This window comes from Ciona robusta, chromosome 14, assembly GCF_009617815.1.
Source record: "Ciona robusta chromosome 14, ASM961781v2".
NCBI classification, from domain to species: Eukaryota; Metazoa; Chordata; class Ascidiacea; order Phlebobranchia; family Cionidae; genus Ciona; species Ciona robusta.
This window is the reverse complement of record NC_143248.1, coordinates 2,429,120-2,450,086: the sequence shown is the minus strand read 5'-3', so window position 1 is coordinate 2,450,086 and position 20,967 is coordinate 2,429,120. Positions and strand designations below refer to the sequence as shown.

General features: G+C 33.8%; 2 protein-coding genes across 6 annotated transcripts in view; both read left to right on the top strand.

Moving 5' to 3' along the window:
• Positions 1-20,967, top strand: part of LOC149724906 (uncharacterized) — a 65,039-nt gene that overhangs the window by 36,132 nt on the left and 7,940 nt on the right. The gene's annotated exons all lie outside the window — the stretch shown is intronic.
• Positions 324-10,518, top strand: LOC149724907 (uncharacterized). Its single transcript, XM_089892755.1, has 16 exons — positions 324-482; positions 1,975-2,103; positions 2,170-2,331; positions 2,576-2,647; positions 2,706-2,937; positions 3,619-3,803; positions 3,991-4,065; positions 4,131-4,319; positions 4,368-4,439; positions 6,926-7,114; positions 7,187-7,258; positions 7,329-7,544; positions 7,655-7,723; positions 7,793-7,996; positions 9,548-9,619; positions 9,709-10,518. Exons 1-16 carry the CDS (start codon positions 324-326, stop codon positions 10,183-10,185), a joined length of 2,574 nt encoding a protein of 857 aa, XP_089748881.1. The 3' UTR covers positions 10,186-10,518.

Below are 20,967 nucleotides of genomic sequence, written 5' to 3'. Positions count from 1 at the left end.
GGTTGTGCATTTCAACAACAATCCTTAATTGGTTGACGAGTTGTTCCCAAATAGAAAACCAATAACCAACTATATTTTTTTCACATTTTGCAGCATATATAGTCTCCTTGTTAATACTGCTAAACATCTTTGAAAAGAAATAGGAACATTTATTATCAGCAGCAAATGCTTCAATGGAGAAAGTTCGGAAAGCAAAGGCACGTTATTGGGATGCAAACACTGGTGTGTATCAAACGAATTGTTTATTAATTTTTATAAATATAGATCAGTTAATTTTGACATAATATTTTATTTTAGATGTTAAAAGTGTGTCCATTGTAACCATGAATGGGAGAAAACCACAAGTTCAATTAAAAACGCTTGCGAGAATACTGCATGGGTATGAACATCATCCTGTTGCAATCATCAGCGTATTTGGCGATTATCGCGGTGGAAAGTCATTTCTGTTGAATCTATTGTGTCAGTATCTAATGCAAAAACAAGTGAGTAATAGATGGGAAATATTAATAGCATTAATAGTCCATGATCAGCGGAGGACAAATGGGAAAGTATGGAAGAGTCATAACCTATGTTACGGACAAAAACGTATTTGTTTTTTTATTATATATAGTAGGTAGGGGTAAGATGGGACTTATCATAAATACATTGTTGGTAGGGGTAAGATGGGACGTGTCATAATTATATAGTAGGGTGGGGTAAGATGGGACATGTCATAAATATATAGTAGAGTGGGGTAAGATGGGACATGTCATGTATATAAATTAGAGTGGGGTAAGACGGGACATGTCATAATTATATAGTAGGGTGGGGTAAGATGGGACATGTAATAAATATATAGTAGAGTGGGATAAGATGGGACATGTCATGTATATAAATTAGAGTGGGGTAAGACGGGACGTGTCATAAATATATAGTGGAGTGGGGTAAGACGGGACTTGTCATAAATATATAGTAGAGTGGGGTAAGATGGGACGTGACATGTATATAAAGTAGGGTGGGATAAGATGGGAATTGTCATAAATATATGGTAGAGTGGGGTAAGATGGGACGTGACATAAATATATAGTGGGGTGGGGTAAGACGGGACTTGTCATAAATATATAGTAGGGTGGGGTAAGATGAGACTTGGCAGAAAACAGATAGCAGAGTGGGGTAAGACGGGACTTGTCATAAATATATAGTAGAGTGGGGTAAGATGGGACGTGTCATAAATATATAGTAGAGTGGAGTAAGACGGGACGTGTCATAGAGATAAAGTAGGGTGGGTTAGGTTGGGACTTGTCATGTATATAAATTAGAGTGGGGTAAGACGGGACGTGTCATAAATATATAGTAGAGTGGGGTAAGACGGGACTTGTCATAAATATATAGTAGGGTGGGGTAAGATGGGACTTGTCATGTATATAAATTAGAGTGGGGTAAGATGGGACGTGACATAAATATATAGTAGAGTGGGGTAAGACGGGACTTGTCATAAATATATAGTAGGGTGGGGTAAGATGGGACTCGTCATATATATAAAATAGAGTGGGATAAGATGAGACTTGTCATAAATATATAGTAAGAGTGGGGTAAGACGGGCTTTGTGATTGGGTAATGTGACGTCGATTTAAGCTTTGAGTTGCAACATCTCTATTAAGCCGTCAACACGCATAGAACAAAATATGTTTGAACAGGGCCTACTCATTGACGATTACTCAATCAATGTCCTACTATTTTATGAAATGGCACATTTTTATTCATATGTAGCAATTTCTTATTAAATCATTGCTTGTCAAAAAAATTAAATTTATGAATGTGACTATTTTGAATTCATATGTAAAGATCCAGTTTTCCACACTTTTATCTAACTGATTAGGAATATTTATTCATGACAATTGTTTCTCACTGTTTTTTTCTACTATATATGTCGCATTGTATTAACACAGAAATTACACACATTATTGTATAACTTGGTAATTTAATTGTTTGTAGTCGGATGATTGGTATAAAAAGAAAGTGAAACTGGTTAAAGTTTTCCACTGGAATAGTGGAGTTAAAAGTGACACTTCTGGAATTGATATTACTGACAAACCGTTCATTTTGGAAAATGATAAAGGAGAGGTATAAAGAGTCATTATAATTTATAACAATCAAAAGTCCATTACCATCTTACTGTTTTGCATTTAGAAAATTGCTGTGTTCTTGATGGACACTCAAGGTTCTTTTGATAGGGAAATGACTGTCGCAGAGGGTTCAATGATATTTGCAATGAGCACATTGCTCAGTTCTGTTCAAATCTACAACTTGCCATCAGGATTAATACGAGAAAATGATTTGCAAAATTTAGGGGTAAGCGTTTGTAATTGTAGGGAGACAAAAAGGGGTCAAAACTTTGGTTTTATGACACGGTTGGGCAAGACAACAAAGTGAGCAGCTAAGGCGATTACTGTTGTTATACATTAAAAGTGTTAAACGAATACAACATTTTTACAACAGCTGTTGATAATTAAATAACTTATACCGCATGGGTAATTTAAATATAATATACTAGTATAAGACCAAAATGATGTATAAAAATAAGAACATTTCCCAGCAATTTTTACACCATGCAAACACCACCGCTGGGGGTAAAGGGCATGATGCAACTGCAGCGCCACTTTTACCGGTAAGCTCGTACAAATATATTTGATTTGTTTTCAAAGTAAAAATAAAACAAATTTTAGCATCTTAAGTTCCTACTTCGCAACTGGCAAAATGAAGCAGATTATGAAGTGGGAAGCAAAGGAGGAGCAGAATATTTACAGAATTTGTTGGAAACCAATGAAAAAGAAAATAAAGATGTAAGGGAAAAAATAATCCAGGGTTTAACAGATGTCACATGTCACCTGTTGCCTTATCCTGGGGAAAAACTTACAAAACAAAGGGATAGTCATGATTCCTCCCTTGAACTGTCAGGTACTGGAATAATGTTGTATTTTTTCCATAATTGAATATATGAATGAATGTAACTTACTTTATCCTCGCGTGGCCGGAAAACGACAGTCGTTATAACACAGCTGTTCATACACCTCGCGTCAAACTTACGAGTTACTAAGTAGCCTATGTTACTTTGGGAGTGATTATTTTTTTGTGGATTTTTTCATTTTTTATGTTTGGCGGATAATTCGGATAACCCATTAGTGACCACTGGGTTGGAGCAATTGCCGTTAGGTGTCTTGCCTAAGGACACATACACCCACGATGGTAGCAACGACAAGCCTCGAATCCATTACCTCTGGGTTTGAGGCAGGCGCGCCAACCAACTGTGCTATGGTGCCGGTATTGAAACTTTAACTTTAAGTAAAATTTTTTAAATTATATTAAAAGAACAATTTTGCAAACTGTGTGACTGTTTTAAAATTCTATTATGCTGGTTACTGTCAAAATAAAACAATTCAGTTTAAACATAATACACCTTGAAGCAACAGTATATATTAAGATACCATTTAGTATTGGGATACTTTTAAATTAATTAGATCATAGTTAAGATTTTGTACTGATAACTATATTAATTATTATTTATTATGGTACTTTATTAGGGTGTTATTGAAAACTGAGCTTTCATTAAACTAACAATTTTTCTGTCACAATGTATAGATCTTTCCGAAGGTTTTCTTATTGGTGTTAATGACCTTGGCAAGTGTTTATTCTCAAAAGATAATTTGGTTGTAAAGCAATCCAATGGTGAAGCTTGCACTGGTGAAGATATTATGCAGCTTGCGGTGGAATTTAATACAAGAATTGAAAATGGTGAAATGCCCATAATTCAGACATTAATGAAGGTATACAAATATACAAGTAGAAACGTCAAATAGTTTTTTACTTTATCGAAATATAAACTTGAATTTTTCACCATTATAAAGTAGCAGACATGGTGTGCCAGTACGGTCCACCCCCCACTGTTTAGAAGCATCACAAGTCAACGTACTCATACCATACATAAACCGTCTCTAAGATGTTCTGTTTTAGGTTACTGAAACGGTTGAATTTTATAAGAAAATTGATAAAATAGTAATTGAATATGAAGCTATATTGAAGTTAAAGGTAAGTCAGGACCTGGATCTTCTACCTTTGATTTAGGCAAGCTGCTTACTACAAAATTATTTTAGTCAGGGGAAAACTACATTGACCCAACGATATTGGAAAAGTTCCAAACCGAATGCTTCCAGAAAGCAATGCAGCAATATGAGGAACATGATGTGTTAGAACCAGATGAGAGTGAGAAACAATGTCAAGTACTAAAGACACGATTAAATGGTATTTATGCGATTATACAAGAGAGGAACAATGTACAAAGGGTAATTGTGTTTTTTTTTAAATACACAATAATAAGTTACTGTTTTTAGGTACAGGAACAAAATAAAATCATGGATGAAGTTGGTGCTGCTGAAAATATCTATATGGGAGAAATCGAAAAGGTTAGGGATGTGTGGAATTGGTAAAAGCTTGGCACAGGCGCAAAGTCGCACACCAATGACGTCATCAAGGAGAATAGCATACAAGAATAAGTGCCTGTTTAGTTGAAAAGCGCCACTAATCAAAAAATCATACAGAACAGACCATTGGTTTGCAGTTAAAGAGCCCGGCCCACGGTTTTCCTAGTTGTGCATTTTTGGTATACAAAGTTTTATGTCTACTGATGCTAAATTAACAGGGAGTTTGTGAAAATTTGCTTTAATTGACAAACATTAAAAAAATCAGATTTCAAAGTTGAATGTCACTGGCAGGCATTGTATTGCCACAATACAATATTTTTAAACGAAAAACCCGGCACAAGAGTTGTTTTATCGTTTATTGGTGTAGTGTTTGAATAAGAAAGTTGAAACGTATAATAACAATAGTATATAATTGAATGTAACATATTATGTGATGTTTTTTCTGTACCCCTGACATTTGAACAAACAAACAATTATCAATCACTGGGCTATAAAGTAATTCCTCAAGGGCGCGGTCACGTGGGCAGAAAATTAGGTATGTTAAAAGAACGTACCAACAAAAAAAGTGATAAACCTGTTTCAGAGTTTAATGACAAAAAAAACTGTAAATATATTTGTCTAAGACTGTGGCAAAGTGGTTAGTGCGCCTCTCTGTAACCCAGAGGTAATGGGTTCAAGGCGCGTTGCTGCTACCATTGTGTGAGTATTGTGTGAGTGTCCTTGGGCAAGACACTTAACGGCAATTGCTCAAACCCAGTGGTCACTAATGGGTTGCCCAAATTATCAGCCATACATAAAAAAATCCAAAGAACTAATAAACACCCACAAAGTAACATACATGGTAACTCATAAGCTGGCACGAGGTGTATTAAACAGAACATCACCCGCGTTATAACGACTGTCGTTTTCCGGCCACACGAGGATAAAGTAAGTTACATTCGTTCATTCCTATATATTGATAAAATTAGCGCGCAAAAGCTATGACACAAGCTAGTCAAAAACTAACAGGGTGTTTAATGCTGAAAACTAAACATATACATAGGTTTCAAGTGGCAGGCTTTCATCCCCATTTTTATAAAAAAATACACCGTAAAAGATATGTACACACTCAACTCAAAAGCTGTAATGACTTTACAAATGAATGTAACTTATTTATCTTGAGTGGGGGGAGCAACTCTCATACTTCCTAGATTATTTACACATAATAAAATGTGTATTTATAAATTGGAATATACGTAAATAACACAAAATAATAATGTACGCTAAATTAAGTCTAAACATTCTTTTTCTTGACCTACTGCTATAGTTTTTAACATGTTACCTATACATTATATTATTGCATAACAATTGGTATTGTTTGAACGACAATGGGTAATGTTCGAACATCAATGGATAAATTTTGTATCCTACAAATGTATATGAACATGTAATAACATAAAATTGATAATAGCTGTTGAAAAAGTTTTTATTAGTGCTACAAATTGGGTATTACTACTCTGTTTTTGGCACAAGCCACTTCTCATAAATTATCACCAAGTGCAAATGACCAAATTTCGAATATATTTTTAAAATATTATCCTTTTATTATATCAGTATCTTATAGTTAAATATCTCCTGAGGTTTAAATTACTAGATTAAAAGAAAATCTTTCAAAGTTTGGCAACGAAAACAAACAAAACTACAATGTGGGAGAAGATGGGACTCTAAATTGAAATATATTTACATTAGCAGTATTCTGCAACTTGTAGTTAACCTACCGAGTTTAACAGGCTGTGCTAGTTTCTTTGCCATGTAAACTTCATATATATAACGTTAAACCGATATTTTGTTTTTGTTTTATCCTCAAATTAAAGTCATATTGACCCCTGCCTATTTCCTTCATGCTTATATCTCAGTGTTTTTTTACAAAACTAAAACTAGTTTTATGAGACAAGTTGAACTGTATGAAATATTCAAGGTTGTTTTATGAAGCTGTGAAACTAGTTTAATCATTCGTACACGCAAACTAAAAAAATGCATCGGCGTTACTATGATTTAGCGAGCATTAAAAAATAGCACCTTACTATTTCGCATTTTTTTACCTGTTCAAAGTATACTGTTTCTATTTTACAAATTTTTTTAATATTTAAATTCAGTAATCAGCTTTGACATTTTATAAAGTCGTGATAATACTGTAGAATAATTCTGTAACCTTATTTTCCTGATTATCATTAAATGGAAGTCCGAAAAAAGAAAATTAAAAAAGTCTCCTTTGACAAAGTGTCCCATCTTTCCCCACCCTACTATAGTATAATTTTTAAAATTTAAAAACAAATTTGGCAGGACAAATTTAAAGAGACGCTGCGTATGAATTTATGCCACTTTTTATAATGGGGTCTGTAAGGTATTGCCGTTAATATTTTTTGTTTGTATTTGAAAAGAAATTATAAATAAAAAAAAAAGCATGAAAATAATGGTAAAATCATTAGATTGCAGGAGGACAGTATTTGGAGGATCTCACTACAGCAAGAGATATAGCTAAAGAAAAAGCACTTAAAGCATTTGAAACATCCACTGATGACTCCAACCAGGACTTGGTAAAGGAGTGTGAGAAGGCACTTCTAGATGCAATTCAATCAAAATACGAGGAATTTCAAAGGACAAATGCAAAACGTTTGGTAAACTTTGAGTTTGATTTAAACATGTTTTATTTAATTATGTGTAATGTAATCAATCTATGATTCTCGCAGAAATCGCTTCTTCAGAAAATATCAAATTTAGTTAATGATTGTCGAATGGGTTATGTGGAAATATTGGAAGAGGTATATATATTAATATATATACAGAAGTAGTAAATTTTCCTTTACATCAACTTACTGTTATATTTTATAGGAAAGTAAGAAGGAAGGAACGGTTGAATATTTACGGGCAGTACATCAACAAGCACGTGGAAGATGTTTGGAAAAATTCAATAGTTCTGAAATAGGGGAGGGGTATAGGTGTAAAGAAGAACAGCAACAGTATTTGGAAAAAGGAATTGAGGAATGTTTTCAAGGATATCAAAATGGAGTATTGCAAAAAGCTATGGAGGAAAAACGACAAAAAATTGTATTAAATACTTTTTTATTCCTAAAATTTCAAAGAATTTTCAAAGCTAAACTTTTGTTTATAACATTGCTTAGTTAAAATTAGTTTTTGCTAATATATACCTTTTGCAGGAGAAAGAAAAAAATTATTTATGTGCAGTACGTGAACGAACAGTAAATGAATATTCTGCACAATTTGAAGTAAGCTATAAACTGCATTATGTGTTGTATTGCATTATACTGTTTTCTAATTAAAATTTCTTTATTTAGAAAGTGGAAAATAAATATGTAGAATATGATTATCTTCACCAAATTCATGAAAGTTCCAAGCAACAAGCATTGCAGACCTATGCTAATAATGAAAATAATGTTTCACCCGAAGCTTACACAAGTTTTATGAAAAACAAAGATGAACTTAAAAATGAAGTGGCACAAGTTTTCAGTTCTAAGATAGATATGAACAAGAAAAACAAGGTTTGTCAAATGTCAATATTGTTGCATTCAAAAGGATTTATTGTTTGTAAATTAAATATTAATTACTGTAGCGGAGATTAAATAGTTAAGAGAGGATAAAGCGTCAAAACAGGAGTCTTTAAAATTCCGCTGTGAATATAAAAAAAGCTAAAGAGTGTCAAATTTCAACTTGCAGAAATGTTTTTCATCAACATAAATATCTTGGCATATCGGAATAACTTTTTCATGCATCGTTCTTCCTAATTTTTTAACAAAGATTACTTGATTACTAATTGTTCTTAAGATTAAGGTACTATATTCGTAATAGTTGCATCAAGGATACATTGCTGTATAGAGTAGAGAATGTTTATAAAGGGTTTATTCAAATAGAAAGTATGTGCTAACACACAAACATACAATGGTCGACTGAGATCGATCAAAAACAAATCAAAAGTAACCAACAAAACGAGTTTCAGTCGCCATTGTTGACTATGGAGCAGTAGATAGAATGCATTTATTCGTGCATTATAACTCATTAAGCTTAAGACGTATAAGGATTGAAAGTTTGGTAAAGAATATGTGTAAATACGCTTTGTACAACTCCTGTACCATGTGTTGACATGTAAACTGACACTAGTTAACCTTGTCCTCGCTTAAAAACGTTTGTTTTTGTAAATTTGGATAAATCGTAATCACGCAGTATTATAAGTAATGTTAGAAATTAATATTATTCATATTGTGGCGGCTGCATAATGATTTATTGCGAGCCGTAAACTAAAAGAGCGAAGAAACGAGAGACGCGGTGTTTATACCAAGATACCGATAGGAAAAAGGCACTCGTCTATACACTTTGGTGCACACACGCTAATTGTGCGGTTTTAAATCTAAAAATTTAGTCTAAAAATTATAAATGTATTACATGATTTGATTTAAATCAAGAGATTTAAGAATAAATGCAAGAATTGAAATAAGTGCGGAAAAAAATCGCCCTAACAACAACAACGCCAAGAACAACTGTTCGACGAAAAAGGATCTATATGACCACTACCGTGCTCAATAATAGAGTCTAACAAGTCTTTACAGCAGAACTAAGAATACTAAACTGAACATAAGAGACTCGCTTAGCACCTTGTTAATAAAGGATCGATGATTACTAAGAAATGTTTAAAGAAAATAAGGATTAGTAGTATTGAAAGGAATCCGCGTTAGTATGAAATAGAATTAGTAAAAACAAAAACACACATTCACTTAGTATATTTGATATAAGAGCATTGAAGTTTTTAAATAATTAAACCCTAAACAAAATCTTCAAATGGTTAAAATGATGTAGGCTAATTTGCTACAATGCATTTTTGGAAATTCTTCCTACATGCCCATTTTGAAAAACTTAGGTACTGATTAGTTACACACATTGTGACTGAAGGGTTAGTTTTAGTTATGATTGTTCCATTATTCTTATGATAATGATGTATTACTGTACAACAACAGTCAACAGTACCATCAATGCATTTTTTAAAGTGTATGGTTTATTGTTAGTGCAAACTAGTACCACTTTTTTCTATTTTAAAACAGGAAAAAGTGGAGCGGATTATTCAATTGTTCTGTGCAGAAATTTCAGTTGAATACTTGGAAACAATGAAAGAGGTATTTTTGCAAAAGTTCTTGTTTTCAATAATTTTTTTAACAAACACCGTTTGAATTCGGTAGAAGCAGCTTTAATAAGCTACATACAGGTAGCCAAGTATGGAAAGCCAGTTTTAAACAAAGTGCATGAGATATACAAAAAGTATATCAGCGAAAAAGTGAAACAAGAAATTCCCATCTCAACCCTTCGAAAATCTACAAAAGAAGAGTGTGATCGGATGCTTGATGAACTAAGAGAGAAGGTTGAAGCACATTGGACAACTTGGTTGATTTACGTTGGTGTTGGAGCTACCATACTCTCAGCTGCTGGTAGTTTAATTGCATTTATAGGTGTTGCGGCAGCTGGAGTTGTTGCAGCTGAGGGTACTGCTGTTGCTACCTTGATTAGTGGTGCTGCTGGCACTGTTGCGGGTACTGCTTTTGGTGGTGTTACTCTTGCAGCTAACACATCTGCTACAATAATGCTTATTATAGAAAGATTTTTTTCTTGGATGATAAACAAGAATATTAAAGATTCCCCATGTTTCACAACCTTACAGAAGGTCCAACCTTTTTTTATAAACTAAAGGTTATTCTGACTCTTATCATATCATTATAATCAAAGAGAACTAATATAATAGTGTGTTGACTGCACAGACTTATCATGCTTAATTTCACTAATCCCATGTGACCTTCTTTGTTTTCACGTTATGTCGTCTGTTGTGCCTTTTATGTTGAAAATTCAATTTTGACTATAATGTCATTGATTTGATCACCCTACATATTTGTGAGCCCCTTGCATAATATCATCACACAAATTGGGCATATGAATACGCTATTGAATCAAAACTTCAGCTAAAATTTGTTGGAAATGTATTTAATGTATATATCATAAACAAGCAAATATAATATAATAAACTTAATAATTGTATTGGAAGATTTTTGGTGTTGACACCATTAGTGCAAGTGTTAACTAAAGTTTGTTACCTAGTATGGGATTTTTAAAGTCGGGATTTAGACTTGACGATTTAAGAAAATGGCTCTATATGCCCATGTAATTCTTCTTATGCGCATACATTTTACAGCATCCGACTAAAACAGTAAAGGTAAGTGTATATTTTGGTAGTGGCGTGTTATTCAGCTATGTCATGACGAGACTTATGACGTAACATTCACGCGAGAAATACAAACAAAACGAAATCCAAACGACCAACAATCTTAAGACTCCTAACAGACCGCAGCGATTGTGAACTGAGAAATTGCGTGTGACGTAATAAAGAACCGTCGCACGCCACAAAACTTGTAGCATTTTTTACTGTATAATGTAATGTAGTATATAAAGCAAAGAGATTAAAACCAATCTGTTTAGTATATCTTTGATATGGTTTTAATCTCTTTGGTATAAAGTAATAATATATGTTAATAAATAATAATGTTATAGTAAATAGTATGTCATAATAATATTGTAATAAAATAGTACTTAACTGAAGTCTTGCAAGACAACTTCTTTCCTTCCAACTTGTAACCTGTTTGGAACCAACCTTATCTAAACTGAAAAGTAGTAACTTTTTGAACAGACGTTTTATGCGCGAAGCAATCATAAGGCGGGCGTAATTAACTGGTGCGGGGCGTCAGTCACGTGAGCAATCTGACCAATCAGCTTTGGATAGCTGTCTTAACGTGACGTCAGTTTAACACTATGACGTAATAAACTGAGTTTACAATGATTAGCGATTTTGAATATATATTAGCGATTATGATTCTGAAGAATAACTCTAAAGTTTATGAATATTTATATTTTGATTCGATTTCGTCATAAGTTTAAGCTGTATAGTGACTAGTGATAATAATTTTTATCATGTTACCTTAAGTATTTTATATTGTAGCCTAGGCCTATATATAAAGAATTTGGTACTGTAAGGACATCAATTGATAAATTGTGTATCCCACAAATGCACATAAAATAATAATAACAGAAAATTTATAATAACTTTATTTATAATTTAGACTATTGTACGTTAAACAACGATCTAATTATATTTTACGTTGGATATATGTAATATAGTGAGTACGAATGGATGCAACCTGTATAGTAGGATGGTGGTATATCGGGATAAATATGCAGAAAAACACAATATTTTAATAACACGACATATTATTGTACGCTTTCAAAGTGTAATTAAACATTCGGTGTCTTTACCCCACCAAATAACTAAACTGGCCTAATAAACTTGAATGGTTGGTATAGTTTTTGAAATAAACAGCTAAAACCCATGTGCGCCTATCTTTTACAATGGAGACCAAACAAAATGGGAATGGAGTTGGCGGTCACGTGAATAGAAAAAAGAATGTATCACGGTATTGGGCGTTCGCGCGTTCTTTTGAAAAAGTAGGCGTATGTATGGGTCACAAAGATTAGTGAAACCCTGTAAGTGCGTTAACTCACGATATGCCTAGAAACTAGACAGAAGGATATGTTACCCTCCCTCGTTGAAGGTGAATACTATTTCAAACATAAATAAAGTAAACACCGTTAATTTTAAAACTGTCGTCGAAGGGGGATTGTCCACGGGGTCACCAATTGTTCGGGGTGTAATAAAAGTTAAAGCACGCACCTGTTTCTCGACATTAACGACTCCATAACGCTATGTCCACAACTCGGTTTATTAAATGAACAAGCGGCATTTTAAGCTACGGACAAATTTGAGGACAATAACACTATAAGAAAGCTCCTATTGCCCTCCTTACACATAAAATGGGAGGGCTTTTATAGCGTAAAGCAAATTTGGGTAAACCACGGCCTACTAGAGATATCTCTAGTAGGCCGTGGGTAAACTAATAAAACTGTGATCAAAGCACCGTCAACCTACAGAAACATTGGATTGAAAAACATGGTTTCTTTGTGACGAAATACAACGCCATTTATTACAACGTAATAAATCCATAAACTCAGTCTTTGTAATAATTTAGTTGTGCCGAAGTAGCACTGTAGAGAGGGCGTAAAAACTTGACCAATTTTTGTTTAATATTCACGAGCCTTTAGTTCGTAACATGTCAAAACGAAAGTAAACCCAGGATTATATAAAGTACGGGTTCATAGCTTTCGTTTTTTATTTGTGGATGATTGTAGAATGTAGATGGTACGAGAACGCTGCATGAACCAAAAAATGGTATGCGAGTAGATAAAGTTTGTTAACCGGTGCTGTAGAGCAGTTTTAATTTTTTCTGCAGTATTTTTCAAACGTAAATTCCACGCACAGCTGGAAAACATAACTCTTGTATGAAGTTCTGCCACATATGTTTTTGCCACCTATTTCAGTTAAAGGTTTAATTCAAGTTTAAACCTCCTTGGCAACCAACCGTGAGTTTGTGACTAGTTTGGGGGTTAGGCGTCATTCAAGTTAATACGGACGCAGACTGTATAGTAGAGTGGGGTAGGATGGGACATGTTTTAACTCTCTTTAAATCTCTTTACTCGTCCCATTTGGTAGTAAACAACAAATATTTACAGAATTATATAATCGTAGCCGCGTGAAACTAAAATAGATAAATAACCCCCCAGCACTATATATACCGACATCGAGTTCTTAACTTTTGGAGATGTTTAATCATCCTCATTGAAGAATTGAATTGATGTTTCCACTCTAACATCATCTGATTAGCGAACAATTAACATATATTAATCCAGGAGCTTGATCGTGTTTAAATTATAATGCGAACGGCAACAATACCGTTTTTGGCTAATTACGTATGTCGTTGTGCAACGACACGTATTTACATGTTTTCTTTCTAAATACAAAACGTGTATTGGAATGCGTAATGTAATCATTGGTAAAATTCGCTCAAAGATTGTCAAGTTATTACTTGCTAATTAATTTTACAAATTAAGTTATGCTATACCTTAATGCAGCGTGTACGTATTTTCACTGTCGTGTCTACGGTCTGCTTTTATTACTGCGTGTGCGTTTTTATATCTAACGACATATATCTACGATTTACCATATAGTAGGTATCGGGTTATATGTGCTAGTGCCTAGTTAAGAGGTCGGTGGTTATTCGTTCAGACGCTACAGCAACAATACATATACCAGACTTATACACGAATAATCCAATACATGATTGTATTATTCGAAATAAAGCAACAAATATGTAAAACAACTGACAAAATGCACTTACCTTGAGTATGAGACACATATATTTAATATTAATAATATTAATATTACTAAGTTTGATTGCTATCAGCCATACGCGCCTGCAATGGCATGAAAGACACAGCGCCTTTCGCAAGATACGTGAGGCCACCACAACCGTCATAGGGAACTCATTTTAAACGCTAATCAATCTTCAATTGCGGCTGCGTTTTTACCCTTGTCAAAGTTAAAATGAATGAATGTAACTTGCTTTATCCTAGCGTGGCCGGAAAACGACAGTCGTTATCACACGGGTGTTCATACACCTCGTGCCAACTTACGAGTTGCCAGCATGTATGTTACTTTGTTGGTGATTATTTTGTTGGAATTTTTTTCATCTTTTTTTTATGTATGGCAGATAATTTGGACAACCCATTAGTGACCACTGGGTTGGAGCAATTGCCGTTAAGTGTCTTGCCCAAGGACACATACGCCCACAATGGTAGCAGCGACGAGCCTTCAACCCATTACCTCCGGGTTGGAGGCAGGCGCGCTATGACCACTTTGTCACGGCGCCGGACAATATGATATTTTGAAATTAAAATGCTACAGCAATACAAAACATATCACCCACTTAACCTACAATGTTACGATAGTGAAACAACACGTACATAATAAGGTATATGTCCCGATTTAATCAATCTACGTCAATTTCGATAAAACTTTCTATCGCAACTAACCGTTCACGTCCGTTAAGTTATAGTAGGGTGGGCCAAGATGGGACACTTTGTCAGACGAGACTTGTTTTAATTTTCTTTTACGGACCCCCATTTATTAATATAGTATGATGGGGGAAGACGGGACATCTGTAGCACATAATATCCAAACATCCTGATCGTGTTTTAAACAATCATTAACGGTGTATGGGAGTCGTGAGGTTACGATTTTATAATTCTTTGAATGTTCTTTTTTTACTACTAAATGAGACGGGGAAACAGAATAAAAAAGGTGTCCCATCTTCCCCCACCCTACTATAATCAGGAAAATAAGGTTACAGAATTATGCGACAGTATTATCACGATTTTATAAAACGCCTGTCAAAGCTGATTACTGTTTTTAAAAATTAAAAAAAAATGTAAAAATGAAACAGTATACTTTGAACAGGTAAAAAAGTGCGAAATAGTAAGGTGCTATTTTTTAATGCTCGCTAAATCATAGTAAAGCCGATGAATGTTTTTAGTTTGCGTGTGCGAACGATTTAACTAGTTTTATAGCTTCATAAAAACAACCTTAAATATTTCGTATAGTTTGATTTTGTCTCATAAAACTAATTTTAGTTTTGTGTAAAAATCTCAGATATAAACATGAGGAAAATAAGCAGGGGTCAATATGATTTTAATTTGAGAATAAAGCAACAGAAAATATCGTTTTAACGTTATATATATAAAGTTTACAAAACTAGCACCGCCGGTTGATTTCGATAAGTTAACTACAAGTTGCAGAATACTGTTAATGTCAAAATATTTTAATTTGGTGTCCCATCTTCCCCCACACTGTAGTTTTGTATGTTTTTATTGCTAAACTCTAAAAGGTTTATTTTTAATTCAATATATTATACCTCAGGGGTTATTCAAATATAATATAGCCTACTGATACAATATCAAGATAATGTATGGAAAATATATTCGAAATTCAATCATTTGCACTTAGAGATAATTTATGAGAAGTTGCTTGGGCCGAACACAGTGTAGCAATACCCAATTTGTCGCAGAAATATAAACTTTATCAATAGTTATTATCAATTTTCTGTTATTACACGTTGATATGCATTTGTAGGATACAAAATTTATCAATTGATGTTCAAACAATACCAATTTTCTCGCAATAATATAATGTAGGTAATATGTTAAAAGCTATAGCAGCGAATCGCTAAATAACTCCTCGTGTACTTTATTATTATATTTTTAAATTGTTGTCAATTAATAAAGGAATGATAGTACTAATCCTTGGTATCACCCAAAAACCGCTATTTATTTTGATTTTGGAAATATTTAGCAATATGTTCTTAAGTGTCCCATCTTTCCCCACTGTACTATATGTCTAACACATCGTTTGTTTGAACGTTTTCAAATAAATTTATTATATAAACTGGCCTAATAAACTGGAATATGTAGTTAGTGTAGTTTTTAAAATAAACATCTAAAACCTCCTAAAAATCACTGTGCGCCTATCTTTAACAATGGAGACCAAGCGAATTGGGGACGGAGTTGTCGGTCACGTGAATAGAAAAAAGAATATATCACAGTTTTGGGCAGTTGCGCGTTCTACTCTTTTTATTTCTGTGAAATTTCTAGACAATTCTTGTGTCACCAGTTGATCTCAAATAGAAATATAAGTTTTTCATCTTTTGCAGAATATAGAATACTTTTGCAGTCTTCTTGTTAATACTGCTAAACATCTTTGAAAAGAAAATGGAACATTTATTTTCAGCAGCAAATGCTTCAATGGAGAAAGTTCGGAAAGCAAAGGCACGTTATTGGGATGCAAACACTGGTGTGTATCAAACGAATTATTTATTAATTTTTTAATATAAATCAGATAATTTTTACATCGTGTTTTTTTTATTTCAGAGGTAAAAAGTGAGTCCATTGTAACCATGGATGGAGATAAACCAAAAGTTAAATTAGAAGTGCTTGGGAGAATACTGCAAGAATGTATAGACCATCCCGTTGCAATTATCAGCGTATTTGGAGATTTTCGCGGTGGAAAGTCGTTTCTGTTGAATCTATTGTGTCAGTATCTAATGCAAACACAAGTGAGTTATGTAAGATTTCCATCAGGTCAATATCTAAAAGGTGGATTTAAATTGAGTTTGTCTTAATGACGTCATACCCATTTCAAAATAAATCTATAAAAAAAACGGTTCACAAACGGAGGGCAGATGACCTATTAGAGTCTGTTTTTTTTTTATTTCTTGCTGGTGAGATCTTGTCAGCAAGGACCTGGGGTTTAGGCCAGATTTGGCCTATTACCCCAACACCCGGAATGCTCATTTCAGTCTTTTATGCGACCAGTGCCGCGACACCGCATCGCATTCAGACACGTATTTTTCGCACCTTTTTTTTATCCTCGTTTGCTTATGAGTTACCACACTTTTCAACTTTGTGTATGACTTTGCTTAGATATGGCTTATAACCCATTAGTGACCGCTGGGTTGGAGCAACGTCCGGTAAGTGTCTTGCCCATAGACACATGCGTCGATCAGTAGGCCTATTAGTATCGCCGTCGAGCATTGAACCGGAAACACTTTGATTACGATGCAAATGTAATGAATGTAACTTTACGGTAGAATCTACCTGGCCAAAAAGAATTTCCAAGATTATTTTTATTCATTTGCAGTTCCGCCTATATATTGTTGTTACGTGACAAACTGACAAGCGTATTTAAGAAATCATTTAGTACAATAGAATAGTGGGTTAAGACGCGAGGCAAGTTGGGGCACTTTTTTAAAACGTTAATTTTTGAGGTTTCTATATTCGACGTTACGCGAATGCAAATGTTACAGTATTATTCAACGGTAAAGTGTAAAAAATTATTTGTCCCATCTTCCCCCACTTTGTAGTGTTGTAGAATTTTAATGCCCAACTGTGTAAGGTTTGTTTTAAGTTCAATAATTTATACCTCAGGGTTAATTCAAATAGGATTTTTGATATAATAAAAAAATGGAAAATATCTTCAAAACTCAGTAACGGCTAGGCACTTCGAGATAATTTATGAGAAGTGGCCCTTGCTAAATATAGTGTGGCGATTTCAAATTAGTGGAAAAAATATAAACTTTATTATAAGTTGCTAAAATTTTTTTGTTTAAATAATATATAAAGTTTATTGTTGTACAAACAATACCAATTTTTAATACAATAACGTATTGTAGGTTAAGAATAGAATAATGATTTTTTGTGGGGTAACTCTGTTTTAAAATCTCGTTTGAAGTGTTGTCAATTTACTAAAGGTGTGATATTACTAATTCATGGTATCACCAAAAACCTCATATATTTTTTTTATTTTGGAAATATTGGGCAATATGTGCTTAGGTATCCCATCTTACCTCACCCTACTATATTACGAGTAAAAATGGGGACTTGCACATTGCATTAAGGTTTAAATGAATTTGTTAGGATTTGGTAACATCGTATAAATTAGATCATATTTACACTTACAAACTTCTTTGCAAAAAAAACACACCAATTAAATGGCCAAACTGTTTCAAAATAACTTCCTTTTAAAATCTTGTTTTATTTGAACAAACTAGTTTGGTTTATTGCTGTTCATATTACACAAGTATTGCAATGTTAAATTAATAATACAGAAATACAGTAGAGATAAAGTTACCCGAAATACCAAAAAAGATATTGTATAAGAGTAATAAAAAATACAAGACAGAAAACACAGTTTAGTGCTTGGTACACCTTGAATCACAAAATATGTGTTGTTGTGTAAGAGGTGGTAGCAGGTATGGTACATACGTGCTTATTGTTTTGCGTAGGCTACTTTGTCAAATGGTTGAATAAATAGAGTATTATAAAAAGTAATTCAAATAATCATTTGTAGCCGAAGGACTGGATTAAAAAGAAAGATAAATTGGTTAAAGTATTCAACTGGAGAACGGGAACCAAAAGTCATACAAAAGGAATTGATATCACTAACAAACCTTTTATGCTGGAGAATGATAAGGGGGAGGTATAACAAGTTGTTTGAAATGTATGAAATTAATTTAAAAATAAAAAAACGCTCATTTTCATCTAAATGTTTTTTAGGAAATAGCTGTGTTCCTGATGGACACTCAAGGATCTTTTGATAACAAAATGACTGCAGGAGAATGTTCATTAATATTTGCATTGAGCATTTTGATAAGTTCGGTCCAAGTCTACAACTTGCCATCAGGATTAATAAGAGAGAGTGATTTACAACAATTAGGGGTAGGGAAGTCAGTTTTTAAATAAATATATATATATGTTTTATTGTTGGCCTAACATAACTCATCTACTTTATTGAAATTCCTATATATTTGCCTAAAACAATATTTAACTATTAACATAAAAAATGCTTTGTTACCTTAATTCATCTACCTTTATACTAATGGTAACATTAAATACTAAATGACCAATAAACTTTATTTAAAGTATTTTACAGCTGTTTTTACAACATGCTAATACCACTGTAAAGAAGAAAGACAGCAATGCTTCTGAACCTTCCTTACTTTTCTCGGTAAGCTTACTGGATGCCTTTGCTGTGTTTATGGAAAAAGAGTGAAAGAATGTAACTTGCCTTAATTAATCCTCACCTGGCGGGGCAACAACAGTCGTTATAACACGGGTGTTCTGTTTCATACACCTCAAGCCAGTTGCGAGTTACCAAGTATGTAAGTTTTGGTGTGACTATTTTTCTGTATGGCTGACAATTTGGTCACCCCATTAGTGACTGCAATGATATCGGTGACAAACCTTGAACCCATACCCTCCCATAATTTTTCAGCCTCTTATGTTGCTGGTTCGAGACTATCAGATGTCAGATTATGATTATGGCAGCAAAGGTGGGATGGAGTATTTGAAAGAAGTTATGGAAGCGGATCAAGATGAAAACAAAGATGTTCGGAAGAAGATAAAGGAAGGTTTCCCTGATGTTCGATGCCATTTGCTGCCCGATCCGGGGAAAAAAGTTAAAGAGAGTAGTGACAGTTCTCAACTTAAACTTACAGGTACTTGCAATATGGACTGTTTAGCCTTGCCCCATGCTCAGTGTGTAGAAAGCTACCCTTTAAAAAGAACAATTACCTGCTAGTAACTCGAAAGCGGGCATAAAGTGTATGAAACAACACCCGTGTTATAACGAATGTCCTTGCCCAGCCACAAAAGGTTAAATAAGATACATTCATTCAATTTGTATTTTCGGCAATTAAATTCTTGTTTCTTTTCATGGTCACCATATTTTTATTAGTTGTACTTTACTCACAATGAATGATTCAGACATAGATAAAGACTTCCTTGAAGGAGTGGATGATTTGGCCAAGTGTTTGTTTTCTAAAGATAGTTTGGTTGTAAAGCAACTTAATGGTAAAGCTTGCACTGGTGAAGTTCTTATGCAGCTTGCGGGGGAACTTGATAACATGATTAAAAGTGGTCAAACACCCAAAGTTCACACATTAATAAAGGTATACCGTATAAGAGTACAAGTATTTGATAGTTATTTAATAGTGTTTTTCTCACCTATTGGAGAGGGCTTTGTCTATGGAAGTGTAGCAGTTCACACTTGAAGTAACTTTTACAATGCGTTTTTCTTTATAATGTAACTAGATTAGAAGCTTGATGCTACTATGGTGGTAAGATTTAATTTCATACGGTTACTTGGTACAAGTTACTTTTCCTGCACTAATAATGCAAACAAGAGTTAAGAGTTTTCACATATCAGAGATCTTCACATATCAGAGAATGGTAATCCTTTAGCGGGTGGCCACCTGAAATTTTGGGTTCAAAATGTTCTATAGCCCTCACTGATACCTGCTGTCTAATTTTTTTTCCAAAAAAGTCGGACGTTCGTGTCGAAAATTAACTTTAAAAATGTGCGAAAACATGCTTCGTCACCATAATTCGTCTGATTTGCGTAAGGTTAACGATTTATTACGTCACAATCGCGGTCTGTTACGTCGCGTCACAATAGTGGTATATTACATAAGTTAGCGGACATCATACCCTTGTTTTTTCCCACTGTTTTACTTAGGAATGAAATGTCACAATACGCTTTCTATGACATAATAATCCAACCTTGGTTTAATTCATAACGGCTGGTGTGGAAAACAAGGTAACGCAGCACGATTTCGCCCACTTTCAAAGTTAATTTTTGACACGAACAACCAAGTTTTTTCCCAAAAAACTTACACAGTATCAGTCAGACCTAAGGAACATTTTAAATCCAAAATTTCAGGTGGCCACCAGCTTACTTACTTACTTAAAGGATTACCTCAGAGAACACCATAAACTATAGTATCAGAGAACATAATATACTATAAGTAGTCATGTTTCAGGTCAATGAAATTGTTGAATTTTATAAGAAAATTGATAACTTTGAAAGTGAATACGTTGCTACAATGAATTCCAAGGTAAGCCAGGAGTTTTCCTAAATGCTTTAAACGCACTAAATAATTAATATTTTATAGGATATCATTAATCATTATCCATAGTGTCC

Excerpts from the sequence above, each read along its gene's own strand:
- LOC149724907 (XM_089892755.1), top strand. The coding sequence starts at position 324 with ATGAATGGGAGAAAACCACAAGTTCAATTAAAAACGCTTGCGAGAATA. Across the intron at positions 4,440-6,925 it reads ATATGGGAGAAATCGAAAAG|ATTGCAGGAGGACAGTATTT; the intron begins GTTAGGGATGTG and ends TAAAATCATTAG. Across the intron at positions 7,259-7,328 it reads ATGTGGAAATATTGGAAGAG|GAAAGTAAGAAGGAAGGAAC; the intron begins GTATATATATTA and ends TATATTTTATAG.